Raw genomic sequence first — 17,500 nt, 5'->3', positions numbered from 1 at the left:
TTATGATTATTATTATGATGATTATGATTATTATGATTATTATAATAATTATTATTATGATTATGATTATTATGATTATTATGATTATTATTATAATGATTATTATGATTATGATTATAATTATTAGTATTAGTATTAGTATTATTATTATTATTATAATGATTATTATGATTATTATTATTATAATGATTATTATTATTATGATTATTATTAATATTATGATTACTATTATTAAAAACAACCTGGTTCTAAATAAAGAATATATGATGCTGCAGGATTAGGGTTAAAAAAAACAAGACCGATCCAGATCTGTGAGTCAGTATCGGCCCGATATCTGATCCGGTATCGGTATCGGGTGTCGGTGTCGGTGTCGGTGTTGGTGTCGGTGTCGGTGTTGGTGTCGGTGTCGGTGTCGGTGCATCCCTAGTTAACAGTATAACATGTGTTTAATCTGTTTCCAGGTACACGGAGATGAACGGTCATGTGATGTATGTGAAGGAGCAGCAGTTCATGAGAGAACTGTTTTTATTAGTTGGCATCTTTATCCCTGAAGCCCTTATCCCTTATCCCTGAAGCCCTTATCCCTTATCCCTGAAGCCCTTATCCCTTATCCCTGAAGCCCTTATCCCTTATCCTTGAAGCCCTAATCCCTTACCCCTGAAGCCCTTATCCCTTATCCTTGAAGCCCTTATCCCTTATCCCTGAAGCCCTTATCCCTGAAGCCCTTATCCCTTATCCTTGAAGCCCTTATCCCTTATCCTTGAAGCCCTTATCCCTTATCCCTTATCCCTTATCCTTGAAGCCCTTATCCCTTATCCCTCATCCCTTATCCCTTATCCCTTATCCCTTATCCCTTATCCCTGAAGCCCTTATCCCTTATCCTTGAAGCCCTTATCCCTTATCCCTCATCCCTTATCCCTTATCCCTTATCCCTTATCCCTTATCCCTGAAGCCCTTATCCCTTATCCTTGAAGCCCTTATCCCTTATCCCTGAAGCCCTTATCCCTTATCCTTGAAGCCCTTATCCCTTATCCCTGAAGCCCTTAAAGCTCTGCTGAGTGTTGACAGAATGAACGGCAGTATCAGCAGACGTCTGGCCGGACGGACCGGTTCCACCGTCCAACTCCTGTCAATCAGAACACACCTGCCTGTCATCACGATCCCCGCTGAGCTGCTGCTCTCTCACATCCTCCAAACTACCAGACACATATCACTCATGAGATGAGAAACCTGCAGCTCTGAGATCTTTACCAGCTCCAGCTAGAGCTGAGGCTGATGGAGGTCTGCAGCTCCAGCTAGAGCTGAGGCTGATGGAGGTCTACAGGTCCAGCTAGAGCTGAGGCTGATGGAGGTCTGCAGCTCCAGCTAGAGCTGAGGCTGATGGAGGTCTACAGGTCCAGCTAGAGCTGAGGCTGATGGAGGTCTACAGGTCCAGCTAGAGCTGAGGCTGATGGAGGTCTGCAGCTCCAGCTAGAGCTGAGGCTGATGGAGGTCTACAGGTCCAGCTAGAGCTGAGGCTGATGGAGGTCTGCAGCTCCAGCTAGAGCTGAGGCTGATGGAGGTCTACAGGTCCAGCTAGAGCTGAGGCTGATGGAGGTCTGCAGCTCCAGCTAGAGCTGAGGCTGATGGAGGTCTACAGGTCCAGCTAGAGCTGAGGCTGATGGAGGTCTACAGGTCCAGCTAGAGCTGAGGCTGATGGAGGTCTACAGGTCCAGCTAGAGCTGAGGCTGATGGAGGTCTGCAGCTCCAGCTAGAGCTGAGGCTGATGGAGGTCTACAGGTCCAGCTAGAGCTGAGGCTGATGGAGGTCTGCAGCTCCAGCTAGAGCTGAGGCTGATGGAGGTCTACAGGTCCAGCTAGAGCTGAGGCTGATAGAGGTCTGCAGCTCCAGCTAGAGCTGAGGCTGATGGAGGTCTACAGGTCCAGCTAGAGCTGAGGCTGATGGAGGTCTGCAGGTCCAACTAGAGCTGAGGCTGATGGAGGTCTGCAGCTCCAGCTAGAGCTGAGGCTGATGGAGGTCTACAGGTCCAGCTAGAGCCGAGGCTGATGGAGGCTGATGGAGGCTGATGGAGGCTGATGGAGGTCTGCAGGTCCAGCTAGAGCCGAGGCTGATGGAGGCTGATGGAGGCTGATGGAGGCTGGTGGAGGTATGCAGGTCCAGCTAGAGCTGAGGCTGATGGAGGCTGATGGAGGTCTGCAGGTCCAGCTAGAGCCGAGGCTGATGGAGGCTGATGGAGGTCTGCAGGTCCAGCTAGAGCCGAGGCTGATGGAGGCTGGTGGAGGTATGCAGGTCCAGCTAGAGCTGAGGCTGATGGAGGTCTGCAGCTCCAACTAGAGCTGAGGCTGATGGAGGTCTGCAGGTCCAGCTAGAGCTGAGGCTGATGGAGGCTGATGGAGGTCTGCAGGTCCAGCTAGAGCCGAGGCTGATGGAGGCTGATGGAGGCTGATGGAGGCTGATGGAGGCTGATGGAGGTCTGCAGGTCCAGCTAGAGCCGAGGCTGATGGAGGCTGATGGAGGCTGATGGAGGCTGGTGGAGGTATGCAGGTCCAGCTAGAGCTGAGGCTGATGGAGGCTGATGGAGGTCTGCAGGTCCAGCTAGAGCCGAGGCTGATGGAGGCTGATGGAGGTCTGCAGGTCCAGCTAGAGCCAAGGCTGATGGAGGCTGATGGAGGTCTGCAGGTCCAGCTAGAGCCGAGGCTGATGGAGGCTGATGGAGGTCTCTTATTACTCATGTTTAATTTTCCCTTTTATTTAATTATGTATTTATTTTTGCATTTATTGTTTTATTTTTTTTTGCATCATTTATTTATTGATATTTATTTTTGAAAGTATGTTTTTATGTATTTGTTTATTTTATTTTATTATTTGCATAATGAGGCAGAAATGTACAAAGAAAAGAATACAGACGTAAAGTTTGGGGAAATAAAAGAGGTTAAAAATGAAATGCAAAATATTAAATATAAATAAAAGATAAATGCAGAAATAAATAAATAAATAGATTTAAAATTGATTAAAAATAACAAATACATAAATAAAAGGGAAAATTAAACATAAGAGTAAATAAATAAAATAATTCATACAAAGATAAATAAATAAAGAACATTTTATTAATTAATTAATGTCTGCATTTATTTATGTATTCATCTACTGGTGGTTCCGTCCGGTTCCGTCCTCCATGTGGTTCTATCAGCTGGGTTCTCAGACTCTCTGACAGGTGAACGGAGAACAACACTACAAGTTCCTCCTGAGACTTTAGTTTAGTATCACTGTGGTTCTGCTGCCACCTGCTGGTAGAACATCCATCCAACCATGTGAGAACATCCAGGTAGAACCCTTCTCTACAGGAACCCTTCTCATGTAGTTTAATATCACTGTGGTTCTGCTGGTAGAACATCCAGGTAGAACCCTTCTCTATGATCCTTCATCATCAGTCCAACAGTCAGTTTAATACTTTAAGACTCTAATGATAGAATATATATATATATATATATATATATATATATGTTGTTGTTGTTGTTGTTGTTATTATTACTACTATAACTATTATTATTATTATAATTATTGTTATTATTATTTTTATTATTATTATTATTATTAGTACTATTACTATTATTATTACTATTATTATTACTACTATTACAGTTATTATTATTATAATAATGATTATTATTATTATTATTATAACTATAATAATAATAATAAAGTTATTATAATTATAATAATAATAATAAAGTTATTATAATTATAATAACTTTATTATTATTATAATTATAATAACTTTATTATTATTATTATAATAATGATTATTATTATTATTATTATAACTATAATAATAATAATAAAGTTATTATAATTATAATAACTTTATTATTATTATTATAATAATGATTATTATTATTATTATTATAACTATAATAATAATAATAAAGTTATTATAATTATAATAATAATAATAAAGTTATTATAATTATAATAATAATAATAAAGGCAAACAGGAGTGGGTTTATTGATCATCTTTATTTGCAGATATTAATGTACAGCTTAGATGTTTCAAACAGAACCGTGATGAGAAACAGAAACTACAGGACCACAGGTTTATAAAGTTTAAACTGAACAGGCTGAATATTGATTATTGATATTATTGATTATATGGTGAAACAGACACGGAGATACCAAAACTGTTATTAATATTACCCACCATTAAAACAAGTTCAACTTAAAGAGACAATAAGACAAGAGAACATGAAACTGAAGAGCTGATTATGAGTCTCTTAAAATAATCAGTAAAGCTTAAACCAAATAAAATCTATTATTAATATTATTATTATTATTAATAATATTATTAATAATAATATGAATAAACTACACAGTGTTTGTGATGTGATTTCCACCTGAATGTTTGTATTATTCATTATAACTTTAATCAATTGATTCCATTTAAAACAAACAGATGAACATATTCCAGAGGAAGATGAATATTAAAGGATGATGATGTCACTCCGTTCCTCCCCAGTCATCCAATCAGAGACGCATGATGTCATCGAGGCCGTCGGGTTCGCCACTCGTGACCCCGACACCTTGGGTCAGCCAGCGCTGGACGAGAGGAGAAGACGCTGCGCCAGAAGGGAGGATTCTTTATTACTATATACAGTATATATATATATATATATATATATATATAACACAGTGACAGGTGGACAGAGCATCGTTGTGTTTATTCATTTCATTTGAATATTTAAAGAAATACATTAAAAGCTGCTGAGTTTAAAACGTTCTGATAGAAAACGTTCTGATGTCAACATTCTGTAAATGTTTAAGCAAAAGAAGCTAATTCAGCCGATCTGGAGATCAGCTACAGAAAGAAATGTATAATATAATCATAGAATAATATAATAACATAATGATATAATAATATAATAATATAACAATATAACAATATAATAACATGATAACATAATAATATAACAATATAATAATATAATAATATAATAATATGATAATATAATAATATAATCATAGAATAATATAACAATATAATAATATAATAATATAATAATATGATAATATAATAATATAATCATAGAATAATATAATAATATAATAATATAATAATATAATAATATAACAATATAATAATATAATAATATAATAATATAATAATATGATAATATAATAATATAATCATAGAATAATATAACAATATAATAATATAATCATAGAATAATATAATAATATAATAATATAATAATATAACAATATAATAATATAATAATATAATAATATAATAATATAATAATATAATCATATAATAATATAATAATATAATAATATAATCATAGAATAATATAACAATATAATAATATAATAATATAATAATATGATAATATAATAATATAAATATAATAATATAATAATATAATAATATAATAATATAATAATATAACAATATAATAATATAATAATATAATAATATAATAATAATATAATATAATAATATAATAATATAATATAACAATATAATAATATAATATAACAATATAATAATATAATATAATAATATAACAATATAATAATATAATAATATAATAATATAATAATATAATAATATAATCATATAATAATATAATAATATAATAATATAATCATATAATAATATAATAATATAATAATATAATCATAGAATAATATAACAATATAATAATATAATCATAGAATAATAGAATAATATAATCATATAATAATATAATAATATAATAATATGATAATATAATAATATAATCATAGAATAATATAACAATATAATAATATAATAATATAATAATATAATAATATAATCATAGAATAATATAATAATATTTTAATATAATAATATAATAATATGATAATATAATAATATAATCATAGAATAATATAACAATATAATAATATAATAATATAATAATATAATCATAGAATAATATAATAATATAATAATATGATAATATAATAATATAATCATAGAATAATATAATAATATAATAATATAACAATATAATAATATAATAATATAATAATATAACAATATAATAATATAATCATAGAATAATATGATAATATAATAATATAATAACATAATGATATAATAATATAATAATATAACAATATAACAATATAATAACATAATAACATAATAATATAACAATATAATAATATAATAATATAATAATATAACAATATAATAATATAATCATAGAATAATATGATAATATAATAATATAATAATATAACAATATAATAATATAATCATAGAATAATATGATAATATAATAATATAATAACATAATGATATAATAATATAATAATATAACAATATAACAATATAATAACATAATAACATAATAATATAACAATATAATAATATAATAATATAATAATATAACAATATAATATCTCAAAGAACGCCTGGAGGGACTTTCTTCAGATTAGACACAAACGTCCACCTGGACTCAGAGATGAACTGAGTAGATGTTGGTGGTTAAAGGTCGCTGTGATCTCACTACATAAATATTTATATGATCATTTTGACAATTTCCCACTTATGTCTAACACAGAGGTCAGAGGTCAGAGGTCTCTCAGCTCCTCTGTGGAGGTTTAAACATGGAAATGAAGAACTGCTCTTTGTTTACATGTTCATGTGTATTGATCATAGTTGTAGGTCTATGGTACGACGGGACGACGGGACGACGGGACGACGGGACGACGGAGTATTAGGAACACATTGAGGAAATAAATAAATCTGAGATTTACACAATGAAGTCAGAATATTATAAAGTAGTCATTTTACCTGTTATTTTATTTTTTTCTTGTAAAGTTATGACTTTATTCTCGTAATATTGTGACTTTATTGTGTAAATCTCAGATGTTGTTTCCCTCAATGTGGCCCTAATACTCCGTAGTATATTGTCTCTTTGGCCCTCACTGCATTAGACTGATATACTATATACTGAGACTATAAACTGTGTTACCTTCATCACAGTGATCACATGTTTAGCGGCTCCAGACAGATTTAATTTTTTTCTTTTTGCCTAAAATGTCTCTTTAGATAGTAAAGGTTGCTGAACTCTGACCTCTGACCTCTGACCCCTGACTCCTGACCCCTGACCCCTTGACTAACAGGATGAAATGATGGAGTGATGACGTTTTGGACAGACGTGGATGTAAACTGACACTAGACTGGTTGTCGGAGGGATGCAACCTTCAACCTTCACTTCATCAGGATTTATCCATCAGTTATATATAACGTTATACGTCTGTTTTTTAATTCTGTGTTTTACAGAGCAGCACTCTGCGTTTCTGTCTTGGACGTGTTGTTGTTGTTGTGAATATAAAAAAGCTGTTCTCACCTGCAGCCTGTTGTTGTTGTTGTTGTTGTTGTTGTTGTTGTTGTTGCCGTTGTCCGTCCTGACTTCTCTCCCTCCCCGCTGCAGAGATCGACAGCGCCGCCATCTTACACACACTGATTCTCTGCGTGTTGCTTCCGGCTCCGCTGCCGGTGCTCCTGATTGGCCGGTCACTGCTGCTGATGACCCTCCCCCTCGTGCTACTGGTCCTCCCTGACCCAGAGGAGCTGCTGATCCTTCCACCGGTTTGGCTGCTGATTCTGTCGCTGCTACCTGCACTGCTGGGTTTAGCCCCGCCCCCGGGGCTCCGGCCAGCTGTTGAACCGCTCAGCCACCCGCCGCTCCCCACACTCACCCTCCCCCCAGGGCTCGCGGCTCTTTGGCTGCCGGTCGTCCCTCCTCCAGCTGGTCGCCCTGCACTCCCCGCGGTGCTCCTGCGTCCGCTAGCTGAGCTGTAGACGGGTTTTGATTCGCCGCTGCCAGTTCTAGCAAATCTCCCAGAGCTGCTGGACCTGGATGAGCTGCTGAGCTTGCTGCCGCTACCGGAGCTACTCAACAGACCACCGCTACCTACGCTGCTACTGCGCCTAACAACACTACCTGAGCTCAGCCTGCCACCACTACTAGCACTACTCCATCTTGGTCCACTACCTGTGTAGCTACTTGGCGGACTTATGACTTGACCATAATTGCCGCCGGCACTGACCCTGTCTGCATTACAGCCACCATAAACTCTCCACTCTCCACTATCGCCGCTGCCGAACCTCCGTGCTCTTGGTGGTCCTGGTGGGCTTGTTGGTAGTTGAATGTCTGCGTTGGGTAAGCTGTCGCTGCCAGCGACGCCACTCATACGTCCAGTACTCCCCCCGTAGACTCTCCACTCTCCACTCCCTCTGCTACCAAACCTCCCTGTGTCCGGCGGGCTCGTTGGCAGGTGCATGGCCGCTGACTGTCTTTCTCTACTCTCAGCGATGGGTAAGCTATCGCTGCGTTTAAGACTGCCGCTGTAAACCATTTGCTCTCCACTCCCACCGCTACCGTACCTCCTCGTGTCTGGCGGACTCATTACAGGGGCTATGATTACTTCTTCACTTCCTGTTATGGGCAAGCTGCTCTTACGCCCAAGACTGCCGCCATAAACCGCCCACTCTCCACTTCCTCTACCTCTGTATCTCCCTGTTTCTCGTGGGCTTGTGGCCACTGATGGGCCTTTTCCACTAATACCACCATCCAGGCTGCTCTTACGCCCAAGACTGCCGCCATAACCTACCCACTCTCCACTTCCTCTACTGTTGAACCTCCCTGTTTCTGGTTGGCCTGTTGCAGGGAGCGTGGCTCCTGATGGACTTTCTTTGCCTCCTGTGCTGGGTAAGGTCGTACTTGTACGTCCCAGACTGCTACCATAAACCATCCAGTCTCCACTGCCACGCCTGAATCGTCCCTGTACTTCTGCTGTAGCTTCTGTATTACCGCTTAATGCACCGGATAAACCAGCAGCCATACCACCAAGACTAGTTGCCAGATCACTAGCCATACCTCTACCTCCTGAATTACTAGCCACACCGCTAAAGGTAGTTCCTCCATTGGCAGGGACACTTCCAAAGCTAGCTGACTTAACAGACACTTGTTGACTGTCTCTGGGACTTCTCCGATACAGGCCTCTGAAACCAAGCTGTTCCTCTTTCTCTGCTATAATACTACGCCCTCCGAACTCCGAGCCTCCGAGACCGCCGCTCAGCTGAAGGCCGATCCCTCCACCGGTTGATCCAGAACTTATGTTTGTACCATTCAGAGTACCTCGACTTCTTTTGTTACCTTCAAATGATCCAAAACACAAACTGTCCCCATCTCTCTCTGAAATGTTGACTTTCCTTTTTCTGTCCTCCTCCGGCAGAGCTGGACCTCTGCTGAAAGACAGCGACCGGCCTTCCTCTTTAGTAGAGAGGATGTATTTCTCCACTGGTCTCACGTGTGCGTTTGCCTCAGTTAGATTCAGGCATACTTCCTCGTCCTCTTCTTCACCGTTTGGACTCAGACACCCTTTAGCCTCCACTGGACTCAAACAGTCTTTTGGACTGAGAAACATTTCTGGGTCATTTGGACTCAGAAGAGAATCAGGACTTCGAACACGCTCCTCTGGATCAACCGGGCGAAACACTTGATCCGTCATGCTCATTAACACCTCCGTCTCCACCTCCATCTCCAGCTCCATCTCCATCTCCATCTCCATCTCCACCTCCGTCCCCACCTCCGTCCCCACCTCCGTCTCCACCTTCGTCTCCACCTCCGTCTCCAGCTCCGTCTCCAGCTCCATCTCCACCACCGTCTCCACCTCCGTCTCCATCTCCGTCTCCACCTCCGTCTCCACCTCCGTCTGCACCTCCGTCTCCACCTCCGTCTCCACCTTCGTCTCCACCTCCGTCTCAACCTTCGTCTCCACCTCCGTCTCCAGCTCCGTCTTCACCTCCGTCTCCACCTCCGTCTCCACCTCCGTCTCCAGCGGGCTCAGACATGTTTCTGGATTCGAGCATGTGGACTCCTTCGTTGGGCTCATGAATACATGAGCTTCACTTGGACTCAAAATGTCTTCATGGTCAGAAGAACTCAAAGCCACACCAGAATCTGTGAGACTTACAGACTTCTGTGACTTTGTGGTACTCATCAGTTCTTCTTGACCTGCTAGATGAATGATCTCATTGTCTGACTCGGTAGGGTCCACCTTCACCCCGTTGGTATCATGGCAACCATCGATAACCTTCCCTTCGTTCACTTCTAATTCAACTTTCTTCAAAATCTCTGTACTTGCAGTTTTAATTTCGAGGTTGTCTGGGTTACTGGATGAAGCTGCTGCAACACCGGACTTCATATCAGCATCCAACATCACTTTGTTTGGTTCGCTATCGGATTCATTGGACAACGTACCTTCTTCTACGTCTTCTCCCTTCTTTCCTTCTCTATCTATGTCCTTGTCCTTGATCTGGGTCGACTCACCAGAGACCTTCCCCTGAGCCTCCGCAAACCTAAGAAGAGATTCAGAGACAATGGACGCTGTAACGGCACCTTCTCCTGCATCCAAGACAGCTTCTGCTGGAGTCTCCAAACTCAAAGACACAACCTGTGCAGGATCCTGGTTCTTAGCCTGGACGGAGACCTCAGTGAAGTCCATTTCCATTTCAGCTTCTGTCTCTTTCTTTACCTCTGCAGCAGTTCCTTTGCTGGTTTCAGTTGTTGTTGTTGTGTGTGTTACAAGATGTGGTCCTTGTTCTGCACAAAGACTGGTTTTGGTGATCTCTGTTTGAATGTTTGTTTCTGTTTTAGTAACCTGTAAACCAGCTTCTGTGGTAGTTTGTTTGGCGGTAAAACGTTGTGGTTTTGCCTGAGCAGCAGCACTCCTGGCAGATTGTGTGTCAGGAACCAATGTGGTGATTCCTTGTGCAGAATTAATCTCCTTGACAACAGCTCCTTCTTTTAAACTCATCTGAATCCTATCCATCGATGAGCTCAGCATATCACAATCTCTAGTGTGGACTTTATCCTCCACAGGACTGCTCTGCCTGTTGATCAGCGCACTGACAGTCACTGATTCCTTCACAGCTCCTGTTCTCTGGTTTTCAGCCTTGTGAAATGAGCCGGTCAGATTTGAGGTGTTGATGGATCTCACTGGTGAGTTCTTTGGCTGTTTGCTGTGGACCCTGATGGACTGGACTGTGGTCACTGGTTCTGAGAGCGTGGCCATTACAGGCGTTTGTCTGATAGTGCCGACGTGGCTTCTAGAGACACCCGTCGTCATCCTGAGATTTCCTCCCTGAACGCGGGTTGTGATGTTCGCTGTGATGTTTCTCCTGAAGGCAGACGGTCTGGTCGGAGCACAGAAAGATGTGACGTTAGCCGCCGGCTGAAGACCTGCGAACCTACGAACAAAAGACAATCAGAAGAAGAACTGACCAGACATTATTGTTCAAGGCACAAAGGTACAAACAAGGAAGTGATCATCTCCCTGGTTCCCTCCACTAACAGGAAGTGATCATCTCTCTGGTTCCCTCCACTAACAGGAAGTGATCATCTCTCTGGTTCCCTCCACTAACAGGAAGTGATCATCTCTTTACCCCTGTGGTCTCAGTCCATCCAGCAGCCTCCTGTAGTCCTGTATCTGGGTCTCCAGTCGGCTCTTGGCGTCCAGCAGGACCTGGTGGTCTTCAGTCTGCTGAGCTGCAGACAGCAGCACTGAGTCCAGGTCTCTGCACAGACCGTCTGCTCTCTGCTGCAGGACCACCAGCTGCTGGATGAAGGACTCGGTCTGCTCCAGACCAGCAGTCTCCAACACCAGGTTCTACTCAGACACAGAGACACCGCTGTATGTTAGTGGTCCTTCTTCTGCAGCTCTACCCCCTCATCCAGGTCTACACTCCTCCTACCTGAACCCCCTCATCCAGGTCTACACTCCTCCTACCTGAACCCCCTCATCCAGGTCTACACTCCTCCTACCTGAACCCCTCATCCAGGTCTACACTCCCTCCCTCCTACCTGAACCCCTCATCCAGGTCTACACTCCCTCCTACCTGAACCCCCTCATCCAGGTCTACACTCCTCCTACCTGAACCCCCTCATCCAGGTCTACACTCCTCCTACCTGAACCCCCTCATCCAGGTCTACACTCCTCCTACCTGAACCCCCTCATCCAGGTCTACACTCCCTCCCTCCTACCTGAACCCCCTCATCCAGGTCTACACTCCTCCTACCTGAACCCCCTCATCCAGGTCTACACTCCCTCCCTCCTACCTGAACCCCTCATCCAGGTCTACACTTCCTCCTACCTGATCCCGCAGGTGGTTCAGCTCCTCCTCCAGAGTCGCTGTTGTTCTCCTCATCTCCTCCAGCTCGGTCTGGATGACCTCTGACCCCGCTGGAGGGTCAAAGGTCACCGGTGGGGAAGTCAACATGGACCCCTGATGAAGTGAGGTCACAGAACATTTAATACCAGCTAGTGCTTCATTGATTTCAGAATAAGAGCGTGTTGTAGATATTAACCTGGGCATTGAACCAGCACTGGTTCTGGTTCTGGTTCTGGTTCTGGTTCTGGTTGAGCAGCGTCACACTCGTCCGTCTCAGGTCGTCCAGCTGCTGGACCAGGTCTGAGGACCCAGCACTCTGCATCTCCACGGCGACGCCCCCTGACACCTGGGCCAGGAGACCCTGCGTGTCCTGGACAGGTAGACAGGAAACATGATGCAGACCTTTACTTTAGAATAATCCAGGTGAGTTCTGGTTCTGGTTCTGGTTCTGGTTCTGGTTCTGGTTCTGGTTCTGGTTCTGGTTCTGGTCTTACCTGTCGGTGTCGTATCTGCAGCTCCATCAGTCGCTGTGTTTGATGGTTCATCAGAGTCTGGAGCTCCGGCAGTATGTGGACCTTCAGCACCTCCTCCAGCAGCCTCAGGTCACTAAGCTCCGCCTCCACACCTCCCCGACGCTCAAGCTCCCTTTCACACCTGTTCAACAGCAAAGCATGATGGGATACGGCTACATGTCATGGAGGTGTGATGAAGGTGATGAAGGTGTGCTGAAGGTGTGCTGAAGGTGTGATGAAGGTGATGAAGGTGTGATGAAGGTGATGAAGGTGATGAAGGTGATGAAGGTGTGATGAAGGTGTGATGAAGGTGTGATGAAGGTGATGAAGGTGTGATGAAGGTGATGAAGGTGATGAAGGTGATGAAGGTGTGATGAAGTGTGCTGAAGGTGATGAAGGTGATGAAGGTGTGATGAAGGTGATGAAGGTGATGAAGGTGATGAAGGTGTGATGAAGGTGATGAAGGTGATGAAGGTGTGATGAAGGTGTGATGAAGGTTTGATGAAGGGGTGATGAAGGTGATGAAGTTGATGAAGGTGTGATGAAGGTGTGATGAAGGTGATGAAGGTGTGATGAAGGTGATGAAGGTGATGAAGGTGTGATGAAGGTGTGATGATGGGGTGATGAAGGTGATGAAGTTGATGAAGGTGTGATGAAGGTGTGATGAAGGTGATGAAGGTGTGATGAAGGTGATGAAGGTGATGAAGGTGTGATGAAGGTGTGATGAAGGTTTGATGAAGGGGTGATGAAGGTGATGAAGGTGATGAAGTTGATGAAGGTGTGATGAAGGTGTGATGAAGGTTTGATGAAGGGGTGATGAAGGTGATGAAGGTGATGAAGTTGATGAAGGTGTGATGAAGGTGTGACGAAGGTGATGAAGGTGTGATGAAGGTGATGAAGGTGATGAAGGTGTGATGAAGGTGTGATGAAGGTTTGATGAAGGGGTGATGAAGGTGATGAAGGTGATGAAGGTGATGAAGGTGATGAAGTTGATGAAGGTGTGATGAAGGTGTGATGAAGGTTTGATGAAGGGGTGATGAAGGTGATGAAGGTGATGAAGTTGATGAAGGTGATGAGTGTGATGAAGGTGTGATGAAGGGGTGATGAAGGTGATGAAGGTGATGAAGGTGATGAAGGTGTGATGAAGGTGATGAAGGTGATGAAGGTGTGATGAAGGTGTGATGAAGGTTTGATGAAGGGGTGATGAAGGTGATGAAGGTGATGAAGTTGATGAAGGTGTGATGAAGGTGTGATGAAGGTGATGAAGGTGTGATGAAGGTGATGAAGGTGATGAAGGTGTGATGAAGGTGTGATGAAGGTTTGATGAAGGGGTGATGAAGGTGATGGTGTGATGAAGGTGTGATGAAGGTGATGAAGGTGATGAAGGTGTGATGAAGGTGATGAAGGTGATGAAGGTGATGAAGTTGATGAAGGTGTGATGAAGGTGTGATGAAGGTGATGAAGGTGTGATGAAGGTGTGATGAAGGTGATAAAGGTGATGAAGGTGTGATGAAGTGTGCTGAAGGTGATGAAGGTGATGAAGGTGTGATGAAGGTGATGAAGGTGATGAAGGTGATGAAGGTGTGATGAAGGTGATGAAGGTGTGATGAAGGTGTGATGAAGGTTTGATGAAGGGGTGATGAAGGTGATGAAGGTGATGAAGTTGATGAAGGTGTGATGAAGGTGTGATGAAGGTGATGAAGGTGTGATGAAGGTGATGAAGGTGATGAAGGTGTGATGAAGGTGTGATGAAGGGGTGATGAAGGTGATGAAGTTGATGAAGGTGTGATGAAGGTGTGATGAAGGTGATGAAGGTGTGATGAAGGTGTGATGAAGGGTGATGAAGGTGATGAAGTTGATGAAGGTGTGATGAAGGTGTGATGAAGGTGATGAAGGTGTGATGAAGGTGTGATGAAGGTTTGATGAAGGGGTGATGAAGGTGATGAAGGTGTGATGAAGGTGTGATGAAGGTTTGATGAAGGGGTGATGAAGGTGATGAAGGTGTGATGAAGGTGTGATGAAGGTGTGATGAAGGTGTGATGAAGGTGATGAAGGTGATGAAGGTGTGATGAAGGTGATGAAGGTGTGATGAAGGTGTGATGAAGGTTTGATGAAGGGGTGATGAAGGTGATGAAGGTGATGAAGTTGATGAAGGTGTGATGAAGGGGTGATGAAGGTGATGAAGGTGATGAAGGTGATGAAGTTGATGAAGGTGTGATGAAGGTGTGATGAAGGTGATGAAGGTGATGAAGGTGTGATGAAGGTGATGAAGGTGTGATGAAGGTGTGATGAAGGTTTGATGAAGGGGTGATGAAGGTGATGAAGGTGATGAAGTTGATGAAGGTGATGAGTGTGATGAAGGTGTGATGAAGGTGATGAAGGTGATGAAGGTGATGAAGGTGATGAAGGTGTGATGAAGGTGATGAAGGTGATGAAGGTGTGATGAAGGTGTGATGAAGGTTTGATGAAGGGGTGATGAAGGTGATGAAGGTGATGAAGTTGATGAAGGTGTGATGATGGGGTGATGAAGGTGTGATGAAGGTTTGATGAAGGGGTGATGAAGGTGATGAAGGTGATGAAGTTGATGAAGGTGTGATGATGGGGTGATGAAGGTGTGATGAAGGTTTGATGAAGGGGTGATGAAGGTGATGAAGGTGATGAAGGTGATGAAGGTGATGAAGGTGATGAAGGTGTGATGAAGGTGATGAAGGTGATGAAGGTGATGAAGGTGATGAAAGTGTGATGAAGGTGATGAAGGTGATGAAGGTGAGATGAAGGTGTGATGAAGGTGTGATGAAGGTGATGAAAGTGTGATGAAGGTGATGAAGGTGATGAAGGTGTGAGGATCTACCTGACAGAGAGGTCCAAGACGGCGAGTTCTGCACTGAGCAGCTGCAGCTTCACCTGAGCCTGGTCCGAGAGACACTCACTGATCTGTGACAGAGACGGAGAGAGAGAGAGACAGAGAGATACAGAGACGGAGAGAGAGACGGAGAGAGAGACGGAGACAGAGACAGGGAGAGAGAGAGAGACAGAGAGATACAAAGATGGACAGAGAGACGTTTTTATTTTGTCTTTATCTGGTCTTTATTTTGTCTTTATTTTGTCTTCATCTGGTGTATCTCGATGAGCTCACCTGGTCACGCAGCAGGGACGCTGTCCTCAGGCGTCCGTCCAACCGTCTCAGCTCTCTGGGACACTTCCTGTCCAGCTCCTCCTGGATCTGACGCTCCAGCCTCTGATTGGCCGTCTCCAGACACTCAACCTGCATCCACCAATCAGAGAGGACTATCAGAGCTATTGATCAGTGATCAGATGTGAACTAGCTCCAGATTACAACTAGCTCTAGATTACAACTAGCTCTAGATTACATCTAGTTCTAGATTACAACTAGTTCTAGATTACAACTAGTTCTAGATTACAACTAGTTCTAGTTTACAACTAGCTCTAGATTACAACTAGCTCTAGATTACATCTAGCTCTAGATTACAACTAGCTCTAGATTACATCTAGTTTTAGATTACATCTAGTTCTAGATTACAACTAGCTCTAGATTACAACTAGTTCTAGATTACATCTAGCTCTAGATTACATCTAGTTCTAGATTACAACTAGCTCTAGATTACATCTAGCTCTAGATTACATCTAGCTCTAGATTACAACTAGCTCTAGATTACATCTAGCTCTAGATTACAACTAGTTCTAGATTACAACTAGCTCTAGATTACATCTAGCTCTAGATTACAACTAGTTCTAGATTACATCCTTCTTTACAGGCTCAGTACAGGGGTCATGACCTCAGTACAGAGGTCATGACCCCAGGAGTCAGTGTCCTCCCTGATGGCTGCAGCCTTAATATTGACATATGTCCTGACCTTCTGTCAGCTGTCCGTCCTGAGGACAGACTGCTGGTTCCAGAGCTCCATTAGAATGATTCTGTCCTTCCTGTCTTCAACCAGACGTCTGAATGAATCCTGAATGTGGTTTAATGAGGGTGTTTCTGAGCTGCTGCAGCGGAGCAGAGTGGAAGCTTTGTTTCTCTGTTTCCACCTCGTGCATCAAGTAAAACAAGTGGCAGCAGACGAAGCGAGAGAGAGAGGAGGAATCAGAGGAGGAGGAATCAGAGGAGGAATCAGAGGAGGAATCAGAGGAGGAATCAGAGGAGGAGGAATCAGAGGAGGAATCAGAGGAGGAATCAGAGGAGGAATCAGAGGAGGAATCAGAGGAGGAGGAATCAGAGGAGGAATCAGAGGAGGAATCAGAGGAGGAATCAGAGGAGGAGGAATCAGACGAGGAATCAGAGGAGAAATCAGAGGAGGAATCAGAGGAGGAGGAATCAGACGAGGAATCAGAGGAGGAATCAGAGGAGGAGGAATCAGACGAGGAATCAGAGGAGGAATCAGAGGAGGAGGAATCAGAGGAGAAATCAGAGGAGGAATCAGAGGAGGAGGAATCAGAGGAGAAATCAGAGGAGGAATCAGAGGAGGAGGAATCAGACGAGGAATCAGAGGAGAAATCAGAGGAGGAATCAGAGGAGGAGGAATCAGACGAGGAATCAGAGGAGGAATCAGAGGAGGAATCAGAGGAGGAGGAATCAGAGGAGGAATCAGACGAGGAATCAGAGGAGGAATCAGACGAGGAATCAGAGGAGGAATCAGAGGAGGAATCAGAGGAGGAATCAGAGGAGGAGGAATCAGAGGAGGAATCAGACGAGGAATCAGAGGAGGAATCAGAGGAGGAATCAGACGAGGAATCAGAGGAGGAATCAGACGAGGAA

At 42.5% G+C, this 17,500-nt stretch overlaps 1 protein-coding gene across 2 annotated transcripts in view; it reads right to left on the bottom strand.

Annotated features, from left to right (window-relative positions):
• Positions 1-3,998: 3,998 nt before the first annotated feature.
• LOC119484129 overlaps positions 3,999-17,500 on the bottom strand; it is a 14,637-nt gene continuing 1,135 nt past the window's right edge. Inside the window, exons 1-9 of one of the 2 annotated variants that reach the window (XM_037762653.1) lie at positions 16,680-16,685; positions 15,860-16,020; positions 15,575-15,657; positions 12,706-12,865; positions 12,408-12,581; positions 12,194-12,325; positions 11,486-11,709; positions 7,383-11,290; positions 3,999-4,613 (exon numbers count right to left, since the gene is read on the bottom strand). In XM_037762653.1, coding sequence (XP_037618581.1) covers positions 4,522-4,613; positions 7,383-11,290; positions 11,486-11,709; positions 12,194-12,325; positions 12,408-12,581; positions 12,706-12,865; positions 15,575-15,657; positions 15,860-15,994 — 4,908 coding nt within the window. In that variant the 5' untranslated portion in view covers positions 15,995-16,020; positions 16,680-16,685 and the 3' untranslated portion in view covers positions 3,999-4,521. Of the gene's footprint in view, positions 4,614-7,382; positions 11,291-11,485; positions 11,710-12,193; positions 12,326-12,407; positions 12,582-12,705; positions 12,866-15,574; positions 15,658-15,859; positions 16,021-16,679; positions 16,686-17,500 lie in introns of those variants that run through there. The other variant, XM_037762652.1, reaches the window with a different exon arrangement.

The sequence above is a fragment of the Sebastes umbrosus genome, assembly GCF_015220745.1.
Source record: "Sebastes umbrosus isolate fSebUmb1 chromosome 14 unlocalized genomic scaffold, fSebUmb1.pri SUPER_14_unloc_1, whole genome shotgun sequence".
Classification (NCBI taxonomy): Eukaryota; Metazoa; Chordata; class Actinopteri; order Perciformes; family Sebastidae; genus Sebastes; species Sebastes umbrosus.
The sequence above is the reverse complement of the archived record's forward strand: the minus strand, read 5'-3'. Positions and strand labels throughout refer to the sequence as shown.